At 39.7% G+C, this 18,880-nt stretch overlaps 1 protein-coding gene across 2 annotated transcripts in view; it reads right to left on the bottom strand.

Moving 5' to 3' along the window:
* ryk (receptor like tyrosine kinase) overlaps positions 1–18,567 on the bottom strand; it is a 51,450-nt gene extending 32,883 nt beyond the window's left edge. For both annotated transcript variants that reach the window (XM_031730509.2, XM_031730510.2), the window contains exons 1-4: positions 17,901–18,567; positions 1,426–1,547; positions 1,237–1,336; positions 960–1,091 (exon numbers count right to left, since the gene is read on the bottom strand). In XM_031730509.2, coding sequence (XP_031586369.1) covers positions 960–1,091; positions 1,237–1,336; positions 1,426–1,547; positions 17,901–18,108 — 562 coding nt within the window. In that variant the 5' untranslated portion in view covers positions 18,109–18,567. The remainder of the gene's footprint in view (positions 1–959; positions 1,092–1,236; positions 1,337–1,425; positions 1,548–17,900) is intronic.
* Positions 18,568–18,880: the final 313 nt, after the last annotated feature.

Below are 18,880 nucleotides of genomic sequence, written 5' to 3'. Positions count from 1 at the left end.
CTGCCCTGCTGTTATGTTTTTATGTCCCTTTCTTATTAATTTATTAATTTTTTTTATCCCCCTGCATTTATACAATCCTTGGTAAGGAAAGAGTGTTTTTAAACTGCTATGAGCTGTAAGAGGTCTTTCTAATTTGTGGTTCCTGTCTGATGGCCTTAGAAGGGATTATGCATACTTCACCATTGCCCCTAGAGGCCAGAAGGTGTTGTGGTCACTTTACTGGTTGCGTTTCACACAGGCTGTGATGTTACCACAGACCAGTCAGGGTCTACAGCCCATTTTGACATCTGAATGCACATTTGTAAAGCTTGTGATGTAACCTGCAACCAACCGTGCGTGTCAAGTTACAAAAACAATCGTGATGTGTGTGACTAGCTGAAATGACACTGAAAACATACCAAATACTACTGTTTACAGGCTGACAACGGCGAGAATAAAAGAGGATTAATTGCTTTGCTGGGTTCTTTGAAGCTCCTGAAGAAGGTGCAGGCTGATACGCGATGGTTCAATTTTTATCGTCTATAGCGCACAGAAACAGAGGTCTTTTGTTACATGTTACCTCGAGTGGCCCTGGGTGTTTTTAATAACATTTGATTGGTCAGAGTTCTTCCGTTCCCCCCCGAGCAGTTCTCCAGTTACCCCATTTCATTTTATTTTAATCAGATTTAAAATTTTAATTTACAATTTTGCTTTTCAATATTAGTAAAAATTGTCAGATGTCATCAAATTTCACTACAAAGCTCTTACTGTGTTTTGAGTTTCATAATTAATAAAGCTAAAAATGTCTTTTCATACTATTAATATTTTCCTTGTTACAAGCCCTCTGAGTACATAGGGCCGGCTCAAAACTTTGCACCCATTTGTGATCCAACTTATTTTCATAAGGCGCTTTTCACATTAAATTTCAGAGCTGACAGACTTTTTAAACCTCACATTTGTTTAGGTGAACAGATTCTTACTCTTATAGCACATTTTCCTCCTCTTGAAGTTGAGCACTGTGTAGTTGTTGGCATGGATGGTCAGATTCAGCTGCATTGTTAAAAATGCCTCTTCATCTACTTTGCCCGAACATAAGATGTCCACTCTGAAGACTGTGGAGGACACACACACACACACACGCACACACAAAAACACAAATATTACACACACGTAAAAACTCCATCATAGTTTCAGGATTTTCAGAACTTTGCTTTAAAAATTAAAGGTAGTATGACTAAAGGTGAATATTTGACAGACCAGAGGGAACACGGGGCACTTCCCCCTGAAGGGAGATGTTGCACCATGGCGGGTTCAGGGCTATGGGGTTCTCCACGCTGAATGCAAGCCGGTAGTCAACCTTTAAACGAGGAACGGAGAAGAAACGTTAATATTTCCCTCACATGTGTGATCAGATGACCTGTGTGCTGAGAACATGCTCAGTCTCACCTTTGTCTTGGAGTACCATGTGAAGTAGAGGCTGTTGGTCTCAGTGGGCACAGACATGTTGAAGGAAAGTGCGTAATGGTTCACCACATCGTGTCGCACGTAGTACAGCTCTGCATCGAGGCCTGTGTGAGAAGAAGGAACAGATTTTACTTTGGTGAGAACCTCATTCAGTACAGGAGATGATCGAACCCGTAAACTCTGTGGACTGACACCACTTAACAAACACCTCTATTCTGAAGAAATTATTGAGATCACTGGACATAAAAGACCTTTTACAACACATTTCCTCATTCAGAGCAAGTCTCGTATACGGTTAAATATCCAGTCACACTGCTAGCTGCACTAGCAGGCTTCTCCTCAGTAAAGGGACATGGACTAAACATTGCAACAGTATTGCGCTGTGAGCACTTAATAACACTTAATGGTCATGTGAAAAAGTTCAAAAGGTTTAAGTCAGACAGCGTCCAAAAATATCAGCATAATTTCCAATCTAGGAAACTAAACCCGACACTGACAATCTGTGCAACCGTTCACAGAAAGCTCAGCAGGCTGGTACTCTGTGCTGTTTCTTCCCCTTTTATTTTAACGAATTCAAGCCTTTAAAGAAGCCTTTCTTTTTTCTTTTTTTACTCCATCAAAAACTGTAATGTATGCTGGTGAAATCCCCCAACCAGTGCCCAAGGCAGTGCTATCACTCCTTGAAAGAGTCTGTCTGGCAGAGAAGGGTCTATCAGTCTGTGAATATCTAGTTTAAAGAGAAGCGAAGAATGCACCCAGACTCCCACAGTACCCCTGGGTGTCTCAGAGTACCCGTCATAGGGTGTTCTTACACCGGCTCAATTAAAAACAGAGGAGACGAGGGTTACGTAAAGTTTCTAACGAGTCCAAAGAACAAGACAGCTGCTCTCGCTTTTTCTGTTGACCACATTTTCAGCTTGTGAAAAGGTAAAATTCAGAAACTAAGACTTTAGATGATTAAATGAAAAAAAAAAAAAAAAGGGGGGGTTGACTTGTATGGAAAGAAAAGGGGTGTGCTGAAAGGCAAAGGAAGGGAATAATCACAGTACATGTGTTTTGTCTCGACTAGCTTGCGTTGTAATTGTAAATTTTCGTAGTCTGAAACTAAAACTTTGCATGCCTTCCTTAAATTAAAGTTGTATTTTAAAAAAGAGCTTTAATCCAATCTTTCAATCTCATTGATCATATCAGGACTGACCCAAGTTTGCACCTGGATCGGCATCAGCTCACAATCAGAAGTCAGTTTTTCTGCTTTTCCAGCAGCTTCAGAACTGCATGCTGATTCAAGCACACCCCAAACAGCAACAGGGGTGCGAAGTCACAAAGTAGAAATACTCAGTTACTGTAGAATTTTCAGGTATCTGTACTTGAGTTTATTTTTCTGACAACTTTTTACTTTTACACCCTACTTCTTTTCTTTCTTTTTCTTTTCTTTTTTTATTTCTGTACTTTCTACTTCTTACATTCTCAAAACAGGCTTGTTACTTTTGGTTTGTCGGAACTGTAGGGAGTTATTTCGTCACTGCAGGCCACCAACATCAAGCAGACTTGAGCCTAAACAGTAACACATGAAAGGCACTCCTTTTTGTGTATTAATCACCAGGAAATGTCGACTAAAACGAGATCAAACAGGCACAAGCGTGTCATACTCAGAGGTTAGAGTGGGCCAGTGTTTTGTTTTTTGACACAACACCGGAACGACTGCAGGTGTCCATAAGTTGCAATCGCAGTACTTCAGCACGTAGCTAGCCCTACAGAAGACTAGCAAGCATAAAGGGACTGATTTTTTTTTTTTTAGGGCAAACTGGTTAGTTTGCTGTACTGTGATGGATTTAAACTAAAGAACAGTGCACAGTGGACATGGTTTCATGGTCAGAGTTAGGTACATTAAGTATAGCAGAGCTGATTCTGAAGTTAAGCTGGTGATGCTGAGATTCATTCACTGAAATCCACTCTCATAAGAACCTTATACCATCTAGAAAAAGACCCCCAGCATAAACATGCTGTCAGTGTAGAGGATGGAAATCAGCCAGGACAAGTCATGAAACATCTGCTCACATCTGGTTGAATTCAATTGTGTACACCCACAAAGAGCAGCAGGTCAGCTTACCACAGCCTGTACACTAAGAAAATCTACTGCAGCTCTCAATAGAAATTATTGTAAGTTGTGATTCTTTTCCCACTCTGACAAATAAAGCTGATTTTAGGGTTCCCCCACCTGTTTAGAGGCAAAGACACCCTCTACAATGTAGGCATAAGAAAATAGAGCTATTTTTTATTTTCCTTCTTTTTCTCTGCTCATGTTCTACTTACCTGATTCAAGCTTAGTACCTTTATTAGAATTGAAATTCAAACTAACATAAAGTTTGTATTCCTATCTACTAATATAATTTAATTATTACATTAATGTGGGACAAGGTTCAGTGAGCTTTGCATAAAAATAGGTGGTAGAGATGTTCTTTGAGGAACTACTTTGGTACTTTTTCACCTTTACTCAAGTAGTTGAATCAGTACTTCAACTTTTACTGGAGTATTTTGAAACACTAGTAACTGTACTTCTACTTGAGTACACAATGTCTGTACTTTTGGCACCTCTGAACAGGAATAATTACCTTACTCGTGCTCAACTTTGTGTGCCCCCCTTGTCTCAACATGAGGCCACACACATCTCTTATACCAATTAAATTATGCAGCCAGGCATAAAGGCTCCAAGAGGACGAGAGTGGCTCAAGTTTCTCACAGCACTTTCCACCCAAAATGCCAGAATTTCAAAACAGGAATCGGAGGTGGTGGCAGCAGCAGCAGCCTGTAAGTGTACACAGACTGAGGATGGGGAATAAGTGGTTCCTGAGGTGGAGGAAGTTGAACCATGCACTGCACTTTAATCCCTGACTTATATACTCAGCTCTCTGGAATGAAAAACAGTATTACCAGGAGATGTGTCTGTAAAAAGGACTCCTTTTTGATTAGTGGTGCGCCTTGCACATCAAACAACTAGAGATGCCACCAGCTCTGATGCTAACTCAGACTTCTGAAATACTAAAGGGGGGGGGGGGAAAGGAATCCCAGTATGACACTTGAGAGCGTGTTGTTGGCATTTCCAGCACAATTTTTATGTTTCACTGCAGCATTTAAGCAGTTTCTTTAAGCACATTTCTTATCCCATCCATAAAGAAACCCACAGTTATCAGGCCAAGCACTTGAGCAATATAAAACTACAATTATTTTTTGCAGCCTTACATTAATTTTTGCATAATCCTATGATTAGGATGCACAATTAATGCAGTGCCCCTGTCAACAAACTTAACAGTGCTCCTAACAGCAGATGATTTAATACAGTTGGTGTTTTGTCTGTTCGTATGGAAGTATTTGAAAAATTACTTTAAAAAAATTCATGCATGAAATTACTACCAATATACTGGCACAGCGGCAAAGTAAACGACACGAAAGCAGTGCATGACCCAACTTGCAGAGATCCGTGAGGTAACCAGTGTCTAAGTAACAAAGAAACAAGGACAAACATATTATTATGAAGTATTATTGTATGGAAATTCTTTTTAAGTTCAGATCCCTTAAATTATGTCTCAGTAATTCAACCATTACACTGCTTTCAGAGAGCTGATCGGTGTAATCGCTTGCTCTTTCTGGTTGCTTTTCTTACTAACATTCCTTCCATCCTAGAGATTCCCTCCACTTCACTGTAAGACACCGTGGAAATAATCCACAGCCCCTGCTCTGTGGAAAAATGGATTCAAAACTAGTTTAGCCAAAGATAATAAAGTTACAGTAATAACAAGAATAAGGCTTCAGCTCAAATCATTTAAAGTGCTTTTCAAAGCTGAAGTGTTTGTACAAAAGCTTCTGTGCTAAGCCCTGATAGCAGCATGGTGGATCGGTGACATCAGATAAAAACATACATTCACTTTCAGGCATTTGGCTCGCAAAAGGATGGAGGGTAAGAATTACCAGCAATGCTCCCAACATACACATGTGCCTCGCCAATGATCAGTCAGTGAATCTACTGAGGCCAGATTCACCAACACTAGGGCCAGCTGGCACTGAAGAGCTACTGTCAGGATTTACCAAGGAGCCATATTATTAATAATTTGCAACTAAAATGTACAGACACTGTAATTTTAGGAGCTGGCCTTATTTGTAGGAGTTTCCCTTTCAGAGTGCAAAGTTTGGGAGGAGAATATTTAAATTAATTATACATAATAATGATTTATGGAGGTTTGTTGTGGGTAACTACAAACTAAGCCAAATATAATGAATGAAAAATAAAGTTTGCCTCATTGTGCACCACACATGGCCATGATTGGTACAGCTCAGTGTGGTCATTTATTTAGAAAGATGGGATAAGATGTTGCCCGAATAAGTGTGTAACTAGCACAGATGTCCAGTTCTTCAGCGAGTCCTCATCCCAGACATTTAGAGCCGAGCCTTCATGCTCCTGGTCCTCAATAATACCGTGAATTTGATGAAACACAGCATAGCTTAAAACGAAAGAAAAGAATCCAAATATGCTACTTTAGTAAACCACAGAAACACTTAATCAGTGTTTTATATATAATTTTATTGTATTTGTATTTTAATTTTAGGTTTTCACTTGTGTTATACTCAAGTTTCTAAATGCTTTTCTTTTGTACTTTATTTTTGTTCTTAATTCTTCTAGTTAACTGGAAAAAAGTACTTAGTCAGCCATTTCTCTACTCTATTTAAGCTGGTATGTAGTTTTCTATATGTAGTGTTTAATGTTTTGGCTGCTATAACAGGAATTTCCCAACTTCTGGGATAGATCTCAAGAATATCTCATCTTATTGAACAGTTCTGCATGATGTTCCTGACCACACCAATGAAGTTCTGACGGATGCCATGTAACAAAGGTCCATTCTGAGTCAGTAAAAAGCATACGGTGTGCATGATTTATACATCTAGGAGAAACGAGATGCACCACAGAAAGGAATAGCATGAAGAAGCTGTTCAGAATAACGATTTGGTGAACATTTGAGGATGCTGTCCTAGTCTGACACTAGTAATGTAAAAAGAAAGAACATACATGTGTTCAAATCCCTATAAAAGCCACATGAGATGATGTATAAAACCACACAGAGCACCACACTGACACACTACACCTCAGAGCTCCTCAGTACAATCAGTCCTCTGCTGTTCACCACAATATGAAGACTTTCCTTAAGGGCACAACAACCCTGATTCTAACCATGACAGAGGAAAGGGGCTTACTCACTCTCATCCCTCTTCCTACATTTTTCTTAGTGGTTCAGTCCTGAATAAGCAGCTGAATAACCGAAGTGCCAAAAACTGCAGTTCCTCTTATGTCCACTTGAGTAATGTCCATTTTCAAAAACGAATCTGTAGCCAAACATCGTCTGTTACGTCTCACCTCCACTAAATGGAGTCAATAAATTGGACCTCCCCTCAATGTTTTTGTTTCAAGAGTCTTTTGGAATATTTCCTAATGTAATTATGAACTGTGAATCATGCAAAGCAACCTTGTTTCATGCAAAGCTACTGTAGTAGGGAGCTTTTCCATAAAATACCCCCCCTCCACACACACACTGAAATCTATGTGAAACACTGGGCTGAAAGAATAATGAATAATGTGCTGAAAGAAACATTTTTCAAACCTTCATATCAAAAGTGAAACCATTTCATTTCATACACCCGTATCTACACAGTTATAAAACACAGCAATAAGCCAGTAATATGAAATTCAGCTTAGCAGAGTGTCGCTAAATTTTAAGTCAACAGTCCTCTGTGAGCTGTGGATCACATTGCAGACTTTGAAAAAGGAGAACAAAAGGTGGTAGTGGCCAGGTGGCAAAGTCCAGGGCAGATATAACAAAGACCCTCTTGTACCTCCCAAAGCCTCCATCCCTGAGTGCTCAGGAGATAAACACTCCTTACAGCCTCTCTCTGGAAAGATAGTGGCCACACAAGCCAAGGAAGGAGAAAATGAGGGCACACGTGAAACCCTATCAACTGGAAACTCTAAACAAATCCACAGACACAGGAAGGAGGCGGGGGGTAAAGGCATCAGAGCCGCAGCGGAACTACTCACCGAAAAGGCCTGATTTTCCAAGTGTGATTGGAAATAAGGTTAAGCTAGCTGAGTTGAGGTTCAAGTTAAAGCAGCGTATATCACAGAAGTTGCAATAAGCAACTGCAAAATCTTCAAATCTATTCCACTGGTAATAATGTCTGAATAAGGTATTTTGCTGCAGGTACAGGAAGCCTGTTGCAGTAACATCTAAAATAAGACTAACTGTAGTAATCCCCTCCAACTGAATGATGTGAATATGTTTGTGTAGCAGTTTGCCTAGACCCCAAAAAAAGCACATTAGCGCTGAAAAATAGTATGCAAGAACAAATATTAAAAGAACCGGATAATCATGACTCCACATTATAACATCATGCACATATTATAAATCACTAAAAGAAGAGTTTTAAATGACAGCTTTCTTATAATGTTTTAATATGTAAAATTTCATTGTTTTCAAATGCTTTAGACATCGCGCCATTACAGCTTTGTAGGATTTAATAATAACCTGCATGACAACACACTATGGCTCAGCTGGTGTTTTTTTAAATCAGTACACACCACATCAAAAGCCCCCCGACATTATTAAATTATTTTCTAATTGAAAAAGACGTATATAATTGTAATGTAGGGCAGGGTTTAATTTTAGCTTGGATCAAACAAACAAATAACCAGTTTTTTTGCTTTGATAACATTGGCTCTAATATGAGGCACTGAGCTACCAATTCTCCACGGGCAGTCACCTGACATGCCATCTAGCTCACAGTTAGATTCAACAGGCAATCATCAAAGTTTGTTCTATCCAGTTTGTTCCATAAAACAGCTGCAATACAGGGGTCTGAGGGGTGGGGAGCTTAAGTGCATCAAATGTAGGCCAGGCCGGGACAGAGTCGTTTACAGTCTCAGGAGATGACTGGAAAGATAACGCTAGGAGCACATACGTACTATGGAAAATACAAGAACAGGAAAATGAAGCCAAGTCCAGTTCCTGGGCTGTGCGAGTGATACATTTGTTAGGCCTGTGAAGTAGCTAGGAAGCTCGTAATTTTCTAGTTGTTAAATCAGGGTCTCTATATCACTGTAAAATAAAAATGAAAGAATCAAGGGTTTTTAACCCCCTGATAAAATTAAAAACCGAAGCACAGAACAGCACAAGCTTTTTCTGCAGGCTACACTCTATCTGGAAATATATGCAGATCAAACAGAAGGGCAGGAAGAGACTTTACAACAGCGCTGTGAAGTCAGTCCTGTTTATGGGTCAGATTACTGAAAACCAAGACAAACGTCAGAGCAACCAAAGACCTCCACACTGGGCATCTTTTCATCTTTTCTAGTAACTGCTTGTCCCTGGTGGTCTGCATCCACCGTGTGATACCTGCTGTGGGCAAAAAAAAGGAACACCAGGCGACAGTGGTCTCGTGCCTCAGGAGACGTGCACAGCATGCAGTGAAAGAAAACTGAAACAGGCACCAAACTGCTGATCCAGAGACAAAAGCAGCTGAATTCAACTGATGATCCTTCCATTGGTTCAAAATACACGAACCTTGTGGTTTTTACTTCCTCCTCGAAGATGTTAGTCATCTCAGCTCTTACAGTGCATTGCTGATTTATAGGCTTGATTTATGAGAAACGAAATAGTAAAAATGAATACATTAAGACATTCTTTTAAATTTAGTTTTATTTTTTTCTCTTCTGATTATTTTTTTTTCTGTAATCATTATTCAGCCTAACTGGCACTTTTTCTTAATAGCATCATGTCATCATCTTATACAATAGTAGAAAATAACACGCTTATGAAACAACTTCACAATCTGTTAATCTCATAGTCCAACACATCTCACAGCAGTTCATGAAACAGTTAAAGTCTAACCACTAATTCTTGTTTCTTTACACAAATTTCCCAACTTTATTTTTGTTTCCTTGAAGGAGACTTTTTATCTGTCTGGTCTCATATATAATGATTCATGGCCATGATCACAATACCACAGTGATGTGTTCCTGTAGACTAAATACATTTCCAGCTGAAATACTTCAGTTTCAAAGTCTCAGAAGTTTCCGATGAACATAAAGAAACTGTTTTCATTACCGTTTCTGCTGTGAGACCAGCTACATAATGGCCAACGTCTAACATTCACACTCACAGAAATATTACTTCACACTTTCTTGTGCATATTTTCTGTAAACGTGTGTTAAAACTGAACTAAACTGAGATCAATCTTCTTGAAAACACATCATCATCTCTTTCCCTGGAAACATTTCAGTCGCTTGTCTCTGCAGAAAACCACTTTTAGAAGTTTCTTTACATCCAGTAACTAAAAAGGAGTTTTAGCATCCAAGTTTAGGAATAAAAAACTGAATCCCCCTTAATGATGTGAATTTAGCATGACCGAACTTCCTGAACGAAGAGCACCGCTGAGCTTTTACAGATGGCCTGCAAACAACAGCACTAGATGAATTTCAGGGTTCCTTAAAGCCAGAAGAAAAACTCGCATTAAGTCACCATCTTTGTGGCTTTCTTTCACTCACTTCAAAGAGGCTGTACATCAGTTTCTTTCTTTTCTTCCTTGGAGCAGCCCGAGGGCAGGCGCGAATGAAGGCAGGGAGAGGAATCTGAGGAAGACTGTCCTATTAAAAGGCTCCTCATTCATGATTACTTTTTGCTCAAAAGGGACTCATTCGTTTACTCAACAAATATCAACCAGTTTACTGAGAAAATGATCAGCTGTTTCATTTCATCCTGAATAAAGGGTCATTTAAGAGGCCTCTCATCTCACACCTACTCATCTATATTTGGCTTTGTGTGTGCAGTTGTGGCCAAAGGGTTTGGCAGTGGCACAAAGTTTGTTTTTACATGTTTCTGTGATTTATTGAACAACAATTACAAGGATTTCACACATATCGAAAAACTTATTGGCAAATAAATAAAACTTTAGTTTTAGCAGTGAGGCCACTGGCAAAACTTTTGGTCACGACTGTACAGCAACCTTTGAAAGACTGGGTTGTGAGCACGAGGTCAGATGTAGGGAGGTGCATTCCCCTAACAGAGCATATCACCTATTTTAGGACAGCACAAAGATGAAAAGGCTCCATCTGATTTAAGCTTCTCCTGCTCCTAATATTTCTCAAGTCAAATTAAATAAACCTACAAGACTGAAAGAAAACATGACAGTATATTTCCGATTTCAACAGGAGGGCAACCATCTTCTAAAACGTGTTGATGCCTTGCAGAACTTTTTGTGAGTGCAGAGATTTTCAGACAAAAGATGTGAAGGCAGGGGCTCCTCTATTCAGCCATGGGATCCTTGGAGAGTGGCATGAAGGAAATGAATACTGCTGCCAATCACTCCTCACTGTTCACAGGCTCTTTTTCAAAGCCCGGGCTTTGTCTTTCAGGTCTTTGGAGGAGGGGAGGAAAGCCTGTTACCCGACCTGGACGTAGAGTTTTACTCCTTAGCTTGCATGTTGAAAAAGATCTGGCTTTATTTGTCATTTTTGGAGGATTTACACTCAACCCTGACCTACTTGCCTGACTGGGAGACTGAAAAACATGACCACACACCTAGAATTTTTCCCCTTGGAAGGAACAACGACATGCAAAGGAAAAGATCTATATGTTTTGAAGGAAACCTATTATGCTCATTTCCAGCTTTATATTTTTAATGTTAGACTACTAAAATAAAATTATTCGTCTCTCTCAGCTGCTCTTAGATTCTTGTAGTCTAGCAGTATCTTTGAATGAGTCACATTTGAAAATACTCCTTGATAGGATTGACAGTTCATCCTCTGCGGTCTCTGGCGTTAGCATCTTTCTCTTTCCATCTGTCTTTCTGAATTTATCTTCACTCCATCTTTTTTTTCCTCGAGCTTTACTAGAGTAGCTTTGCTTGATTCGCAGTCCAAAATAATCCTCATCTTAAACTGGGCCTTGAAACAGCACCTCAGTTCATCATAACGTACTGTTCAGACTATTTGACGCTTACTGACTGCATCTCTCTGACACATGGCAAACAATGCAGTGGTGGCACAGCACCCTAAAGCAGAAAATGGGTTTCCAGAGTTGACAACAGCGGCACCTATTACTGTGATCATAATCAAATCCTTCAGAGGTAAAAAGCCAGTGACAGTCCTTTAAACTAGAGCAGGGCGATATGACCAAAAATATTTATCACAATATATATTTGAAAATATGTGATAACGATATAACTGACGATATAATTGATGCAAGACAAAACTCCACAACTTTATTAGTGCAAAAACAAACCCCATCAATGTATTTTCACTTAAACAAGCAGCTGTTTTATGTGCATTAAAGCTATATAAAAATTTAACAGTGCAAATGCAAATTCCTTGCTGACAGTTTAACCAAAAGGCATTTCCAGTGGAAATTGGCCGACATATCCTGAGCATAATCATGTATAATATCCACAAAACTTAAAAAGAGGTTATACACACACAATACGGTAATATTACGTTGAAGCACAGTACGTATTACTCCGCGAGGCTCCTGACTACGGTAGCCGTAATGCTCTGACAATCCATCAAGCGGTGCGGCTTACCAAAGTCGTACTAAAACATTTTTTTGACAGATTTTTGAGCGCCGTGTAATACTGACCTCGAACCGATTTTATGTAAGCACAACCAGAATTCATACATAAGGTTCACCGGGATATGAGGGGCACTGTCAATTTTTCCAAAAATCAAAGGATTGATTTTAAGTGTGCCTTATTTTCCGAAAAACACGGTAATAACAACGGCCCGCTTGCATGCTCTACCAAAAATAGTGCTTTGGTGTGTATCTGACGAAAGTCAGATCAGTCTGGACGAAAGTCAAACCAGTTCCACACCACTGAAGTTGCACCATTTTTACAAACCAGTTCTGGTTCATCCGTTTCATTCAACAATCCGCTTCCACCCTTCTCATTCTCCGTCGCCACCATGCTTTTTCCGCCATGTGCGTATGAAAACAAAGGCACTGTGCATGCGCATTTTACCCATATTCTATCGCGATATTTCATTTTACCCAAAAGTATAAAAAGTATTTCAAAACAATTTTAATAGGAAAACGGCTTATTTTGGCTGCACAATTCTAATTTTTAGCTGGGGTCTGAAGAAGCAAAGGTTTTGCTTGGCTTGCAGAGCTCTGGAAAAGCATTGCACTAATACAGAGCAAAGATTAGACAACAAGGATCTTGTATGCAGCTTTTCCACCAAGAAAAATCTTCTGTGTTACAGATTTAACCCACTGGGGATCATACCCTGGAAAAATAGGCTCAGTGAGGTTGTTATTATAGGTGACAGTAAATGAATGTACAGAAAGCTTATTTTTGCTTCACGTTTTAAATAATCGCATGGATGGTCAACATGACAGGAAAGAGAGGAAGACACAAAGAAAGCCATTGAGCCCTATAAAACCAGTGTCACAGCTCAGGTCACGGGCCACATGAATGCAGTCCAAGGTGGCCAATGTGATGCAGTGTCTGTGTGAAAACCAAACGAACAATAACAGTCACAGTGGTTTTAGAGGTTTCTGAAAAGCCTCTAAAACGGAAGATCTAACAGACTGTTATAGTAAACATTCACATTTGGTAAGTGGTGGTGAGTTAAGGTTTTAGCAGTAAAGTTTTGCCTTAAAGTAGAAATGTTTAGCTTAGCAAATGGAAGTATTTCTTGATTCCCATCCTTACATTTGATGTAAGAAAGTGATGGCCATTTTCGGTTTTTGATGTTTTATGGACAACAGAATAACTTGATTAACTGACTCTCCCCTCTTTCCTCTTCCTCTGAATAAGACCTGCTGTTACTTAACTGACCCAACTCTTTCCCTACTTAAATGTAATTTCTTACAGATGTGATTAACAAACTATGGGTTCAACCTTCATGGAACTTCATTGCACTCCTTCATATCAGGAGGAGTGTAATGTTTTGTAAAAAGAGTTGGCTAGTCTTTTAAACTGATCCTGGGGCTCGAGCACTGCTTCAGTAATTTAATCTGAGCTGCACAGCTGCAACACAATTCAGACCAAGGATGTGGGCCTGGAGAAAGAGCTGATATGGGAGCTGAGGGTAGGAATGCATGTGGATTCTTGAGGCAGACAGTTCTCTACTCATTTATCATATGCAAAATCAATCAGGGATGCTGCCTGTCTGTCATCCACAAGCAGAGAGTTTTCCGGTTCTTTACCAGCCCCCTGAGAGTCAGACTGTTTGGTAGAGTTATCAGAATAAAACAGAGTGTCCATCGGCTTTAAGCGCACACACCACTCCAACACTACATTAAATGGTTATATTACATTTTATTATAACAACAACTTCTCAATGCTTTTTCAATGCTGCCTCTGACACAGTCAAACACTCTTTTCTCCTACACAGTCTATAATGCTGGGCTCTACTCTCCATCTTCGCCTCTCTAATGGAAACTTTTCTGTGGTTATATATAATCCACGCTCCTCTGCTCTCCATTTTTAATTGCGGTGTTCCTCAAGGCTCTACATTTGGTCCACTTTTATTACCTTTACCAAAAAAGTTAATGATTTTGGTAGTGTTTGCTACTGATAGCTCGAAAAATTTTGAATAAATTCTGATAAAACTTTGTTGGGGGTTGTAGACTGGGGTCATGTTAACTACATAACAAATATGTCAAGTACATTTGTGATTAAGACAGACCTGCAATAGAAACATATTTAGAAGCAGAGTGTGAAGTTAAGCGTTGATAACAACGACATCCTTGATCATTTACCTGCCTAAGTGATGTTAAACGCAGGGTGTCCCAAAAAATTTCTAAATTCTGCTCCCTTAGCCTACAGTTTGCTAGGGTCAATGGCCACAAATACCAAGCAGCCTTCCCACAAGTAAGACTTGAAGCTAGCCAATTAGGCAATAAACACACCAGGAATGTGTTTACTGATGTCATGAATCAAGAGTCTATTTCCTATAGATTTCTATACAACTCAAAGTGTTCCTAAAAGGAGTTGCCCTCTGCTGTTTGTTGAAATAATGCAACAACCTGCAGCAATGCTGAAAAACAGGGCAGCCAATTTTATTACTTACACCTGCTTTTCCTACTCTGGTCTGTCCCAAGGATTCACCAAGAAAAGGGTCTTATGTGTTGACTCACAGGCCAGTTAACAGTGTAACTGTACACAGAGTGGCTGTGTGAATAACACATTAATTACATGGCCAAGCACATACCTCAGGTTCAGAGCTTTATTTTATATTAAATACAAGCTTTTCCTGTTGTGGCAGTGAAAACAATTTTAGGAGATTAAAGCCCCCTCTAGCTGACAGGAAGTCACGGACATGTTCCTGCACACAAGGTTGGTAAAGTGCACTTCTGAATACCCCCACTTTGGGGGTTTCAAAGGTGTTTCCATATGGTGTTAACTAAAATGTAAAAGCTGCATTGTTTCCACTCAACCTGAGTGTTGTAGATAGTCTTATTTATGCAACAGCTTGCTCTCAAAGCCCTCTTACAGTGAATAAGGGGACAGCACTGATTCAGCAATGAATAATAAAACACATGAACCTACTGTACCTTGCATAAAATGACAGTTGCTGATCAACTGGTTTGTGACTTGTGTTTCAATGTCAGTTCAGATTCCAACTAACCTATTAAAGACACAATAACCTGCATTTTTACTATGTCACATTTAGACATAGCATAGTCACTGGCTTTCCTCATGATGACACAGCTGAAAAGTAAAAAGAGGGGAATATGTTATGACTGAATAAACCTTTAGCTTTTTGGCTGATATGCAGCAACTTTTGGTCAGAATGCTAAACAACTCATGAGTAAATATGGATGAGGCTCTCCTGCTGGTAAAGCCCAACATCATGCTTGGAAGTAGCAAAGAAACTCCCCAAAATGTGAATTATGAGGAGGTGGATAGTGGATAGTGCTACCCTAAGGGGTGCAACTTAACGCTGACAATGCCCGATAGAACTATCCAAGTCTTGAAAAACTGCAGAAACTGAATTATCCCCACTATGACCTATGGAAATCCTTTTTTTTTTTTCTTGTAAATGAATGTTATGAATCTGCTTTCATAAATGTGTTTGACATCATACAAAATACAGAGACCTGATTAAAACCAAAAGTAAACTCTGCAGTCAGACTCTCCGGCAGGCTGTCTACATTACGATGCTGACACCGGGCAACTCAACTCTCAAGCAAGTTTAATTCCTGCAGTTACTGCTGCATCATGGAAGATTCTGTCCACACATACTTTTAGCGCCGCAGACATAGTTGTCAAACATTAAGAGATTTCGCCGTACAACCAGATGAGGTTTCAGGCAAACCGCGAGAGAGGCCCTGGTCTGGCAGCAGAAGATTAACTGTAACGTGATGGAGAACAAGGGGAACCCAAAGGGACAGAGTCAGCCAACGATCCAACACCAGTCAGAGAGGAGAGAGAAAGCACAAAGGGTGGTACTTTGGTGCACGGGCAGTTAACTCGTCAAGGCTGCAGGCAATGAAATACTGAATGTATGTGGCATGAGGACACACGGGTTTAATTTGGGAAATGGTGGGGGCATAATTTTGGCAGGGAGACTACAGTCCTTTCTTTGAAAATTTAGGAAATTCTCGTTACATTTCCTGCAATTATACACGGCACAGTCACTCCATATAAAATTAAATCTGGAAAAAGTCCCTACCTGACCCCTCAAAATCAGCAAATATTTTTTGGACATTAAGTTTAGGATATTAAATTTACACACAGAAACCTTTACCATGATATTAAGAATATTTGAATTCGTGTGTTACAAAGCCTCCAAGTACATTGAGGTCAAAATTACAATTTTTTTTTTAATTTACATTACTACTTCAGCCTTTCGGAGCTCCCGTAGATTCAAAAGTACAGGAGACATTCACATAGTGATGCAGAAGAACAGCCCTGAAGACTTCATGAGACTATCTCCTGTACTTATGAAGACTTAAGGGCTCAAAAACTATGGAAAAAGAAAACTAAACGGGTATTTTTCCCCATCAAACCCTAAATTCTTTGAGGGCCTGTAGCTGGCAAAATATTCATAGTATGAAAGTCAAATTTTGCATGGCTTCCTTAAATATCTTAAGGGTATTGTAATTTTTTTTAGACTTTAATCTGCTAATCCCTGGTGATGCGGTAAATACATGTAACCTCACAAAATAACCACTTGTTCAATAACTAATCAAACAACAGTGCCGGTCATTCTCAAACAAATGATTTAACACCACATCCCAAAAGTCCCTACTATAAATTAGGCCCATACACAGGGAGGTTTACCAGCACACGGTCCAGTTAAAAAAAGCTGGATGCAACTGGAGGTACTTCCCAAAAGATTCCCCAACAGAAATAATGTAATTCTGCTGATGCGACTATAAGATGACTCGTTTATCGAAAGGAAGACGTCAGTTAGCAGGAGCCGCAACACGAGATTCCTCCCTCCACAGGGACATTACATACAAACACTTCTACCCCTTCATTAGATGTGCACATGGTAAATGACTGGTTTCAAAGTGCACGTTCAACACTTCTAAAGCAAACCCTCCATTAACAACTTAGGACCGATTCACAGGCTGGCTTCACCTTGGCACTATGATTTTAAACATTTAGACAGTGTTAGACCAACATAACACTGATGGCTTGCACCAACAGCGGCACTGTCATGAGATAACAACAAGCACTTCAGATTATTCTGCTTATGTTCTAATGCCACTCTACAATTAATCCTAATCAGCAACATCATAACAATCACGAGACAACCTTATACACTGACCAACCCCAACATAAAAAAAATGACGACCAATTATATCACAACATATCAGAAACATGTAAAGGTTACTTTGACCTGCACATGTACAGTAATGACGCCTCATCAGTGACACTGGCACTTAACTAATAAATTCATGAGGAAAAATATAAATAATTATTCAAGAAATAACTTGCAAATTTACCAAATTGAACGGAAAAAAAAATTCAAGGACAAATTGGCAATTAGAAAAAAAATCTTTAAAAAAAAAAGTCTTAAATTAAGACAAAACTTGACAATTTACAAGAATATAAATGATAAACTTAAAATATTTTTTTAAAGTCCTACATTTCCTAGTAAAACGGATAAATTAATTAGACAATAAATGTGCAACAATACGACACAAAAAAGGAGAAAAGTAAAAGAAAAGTAAAAGAAAACGTCTGATTTACAAATACAGAGGAAACCCTAGAAAAAAAATAATATAAAAGAATCACAGCTGTAAATGATTAATATAATGTACCTGCACAATTAGCTGTAACAGTTCGGTGGAGTTTGTCCAAGTTTTAAAGCTAAATTTACAGATGTGAGGGGCACACAAACACATACACAAGTGGACTGATTGCAAAGTTTGAACACAGCTGGATTACTATGCAGGCCTTCTTACCCAGGAGCTTCTTCACCTCCTCCACACTCATGTAGATGTTGACTCCGGGGTTGTTGTTGTTGACGCCTACGGGGCTGCCCGGGCTGGCCAGGCAGCCGGCCCCTTCCAGCAGCAGCAGGAAGAAGAAGCCCCCCAGCCTCCAGAGCACCGAGTGCGGCCACACTCGGGACTCGGACGGGCTGCCGGAGCCGCGGATCAACCCCAGCATAACGACGGTGGTTGTCTGGCTCGCTGTTGTTCTCGCTGTTCCCAGAGAATTTCTTTCTCATCCGTATCTGAAATTAATCCCGGGAGGCAACATTACGAGTTACTTCAAGCCCCGACACTCTTACTCACTATCGTGTTTTTAGTTTTTTGTCCCTTCGTGGTAGCTGGAGCGGGCTAAGTTAGCCGGAGCGGGCTAACTTTCAGTCGGGCTGTGCTAACCGTCCGCGGTCCGACTCGCAGTTGATTGTTTGACTGTTCAGGAGATTTACGAGCCACGTAAAATACACACCGGATATCGCCACATTGAGACGCTTTGATTTCTGTGGGTAGAAGCGAAAGAAGAGTGAAAAGTGCCCTAAGCAACAAACTAGCTAATACATCCAGCTTTCCCCCTCCATGGTCTCTGCTCCCGACGCTTTTTCCTCTCAGTTTTCACTCCGGGCAGGAAGGGGGGCAACGGGGGCGCGCAGCACTCTGGCTTCTGCTGCCTTCACGTGCTGTCGGAAATATCACAGCCAGTGGACAATAAAGAAACATCAAGTTAATGTCATTTATTTATTATTATAATAATTTCTACATTAAAAGATAGGCATGCCTCAAATAACAATATAAAGAATGCATAAAGTGGAAAAAAGATCGACTTTATCTCGATGGCAGTTTAAAAAAAATGTTGTTTTTTTGTTGGGTCGGTGATTGAGGTTGTAAATTTACAAGAAAATAATTGTAAAGTGTATGAAAAAAGAAAAAAAAACAGTCAAATTTAAAACAAAAGG

The sequence above is a fragment of the Oreochromis aureus genome, linkage group 23, assembly GCF_013358895.1.
Source record: "Oreochromis aureus strain Israel breed Guangdong linkage group 23, ZZ_aureus, whole genome shotgun sequence".
NCBI classification, from domain to species: domain Eukaryota; kingdom Metazoa; phylum Chordata; class Actinopteri; order Cichliformes; family Cichlidae; genus Oreochromis; species Oreochromis aureus.
This window is presented reverse-complemented; position numbering and strand designations above follow the sequence as displayed.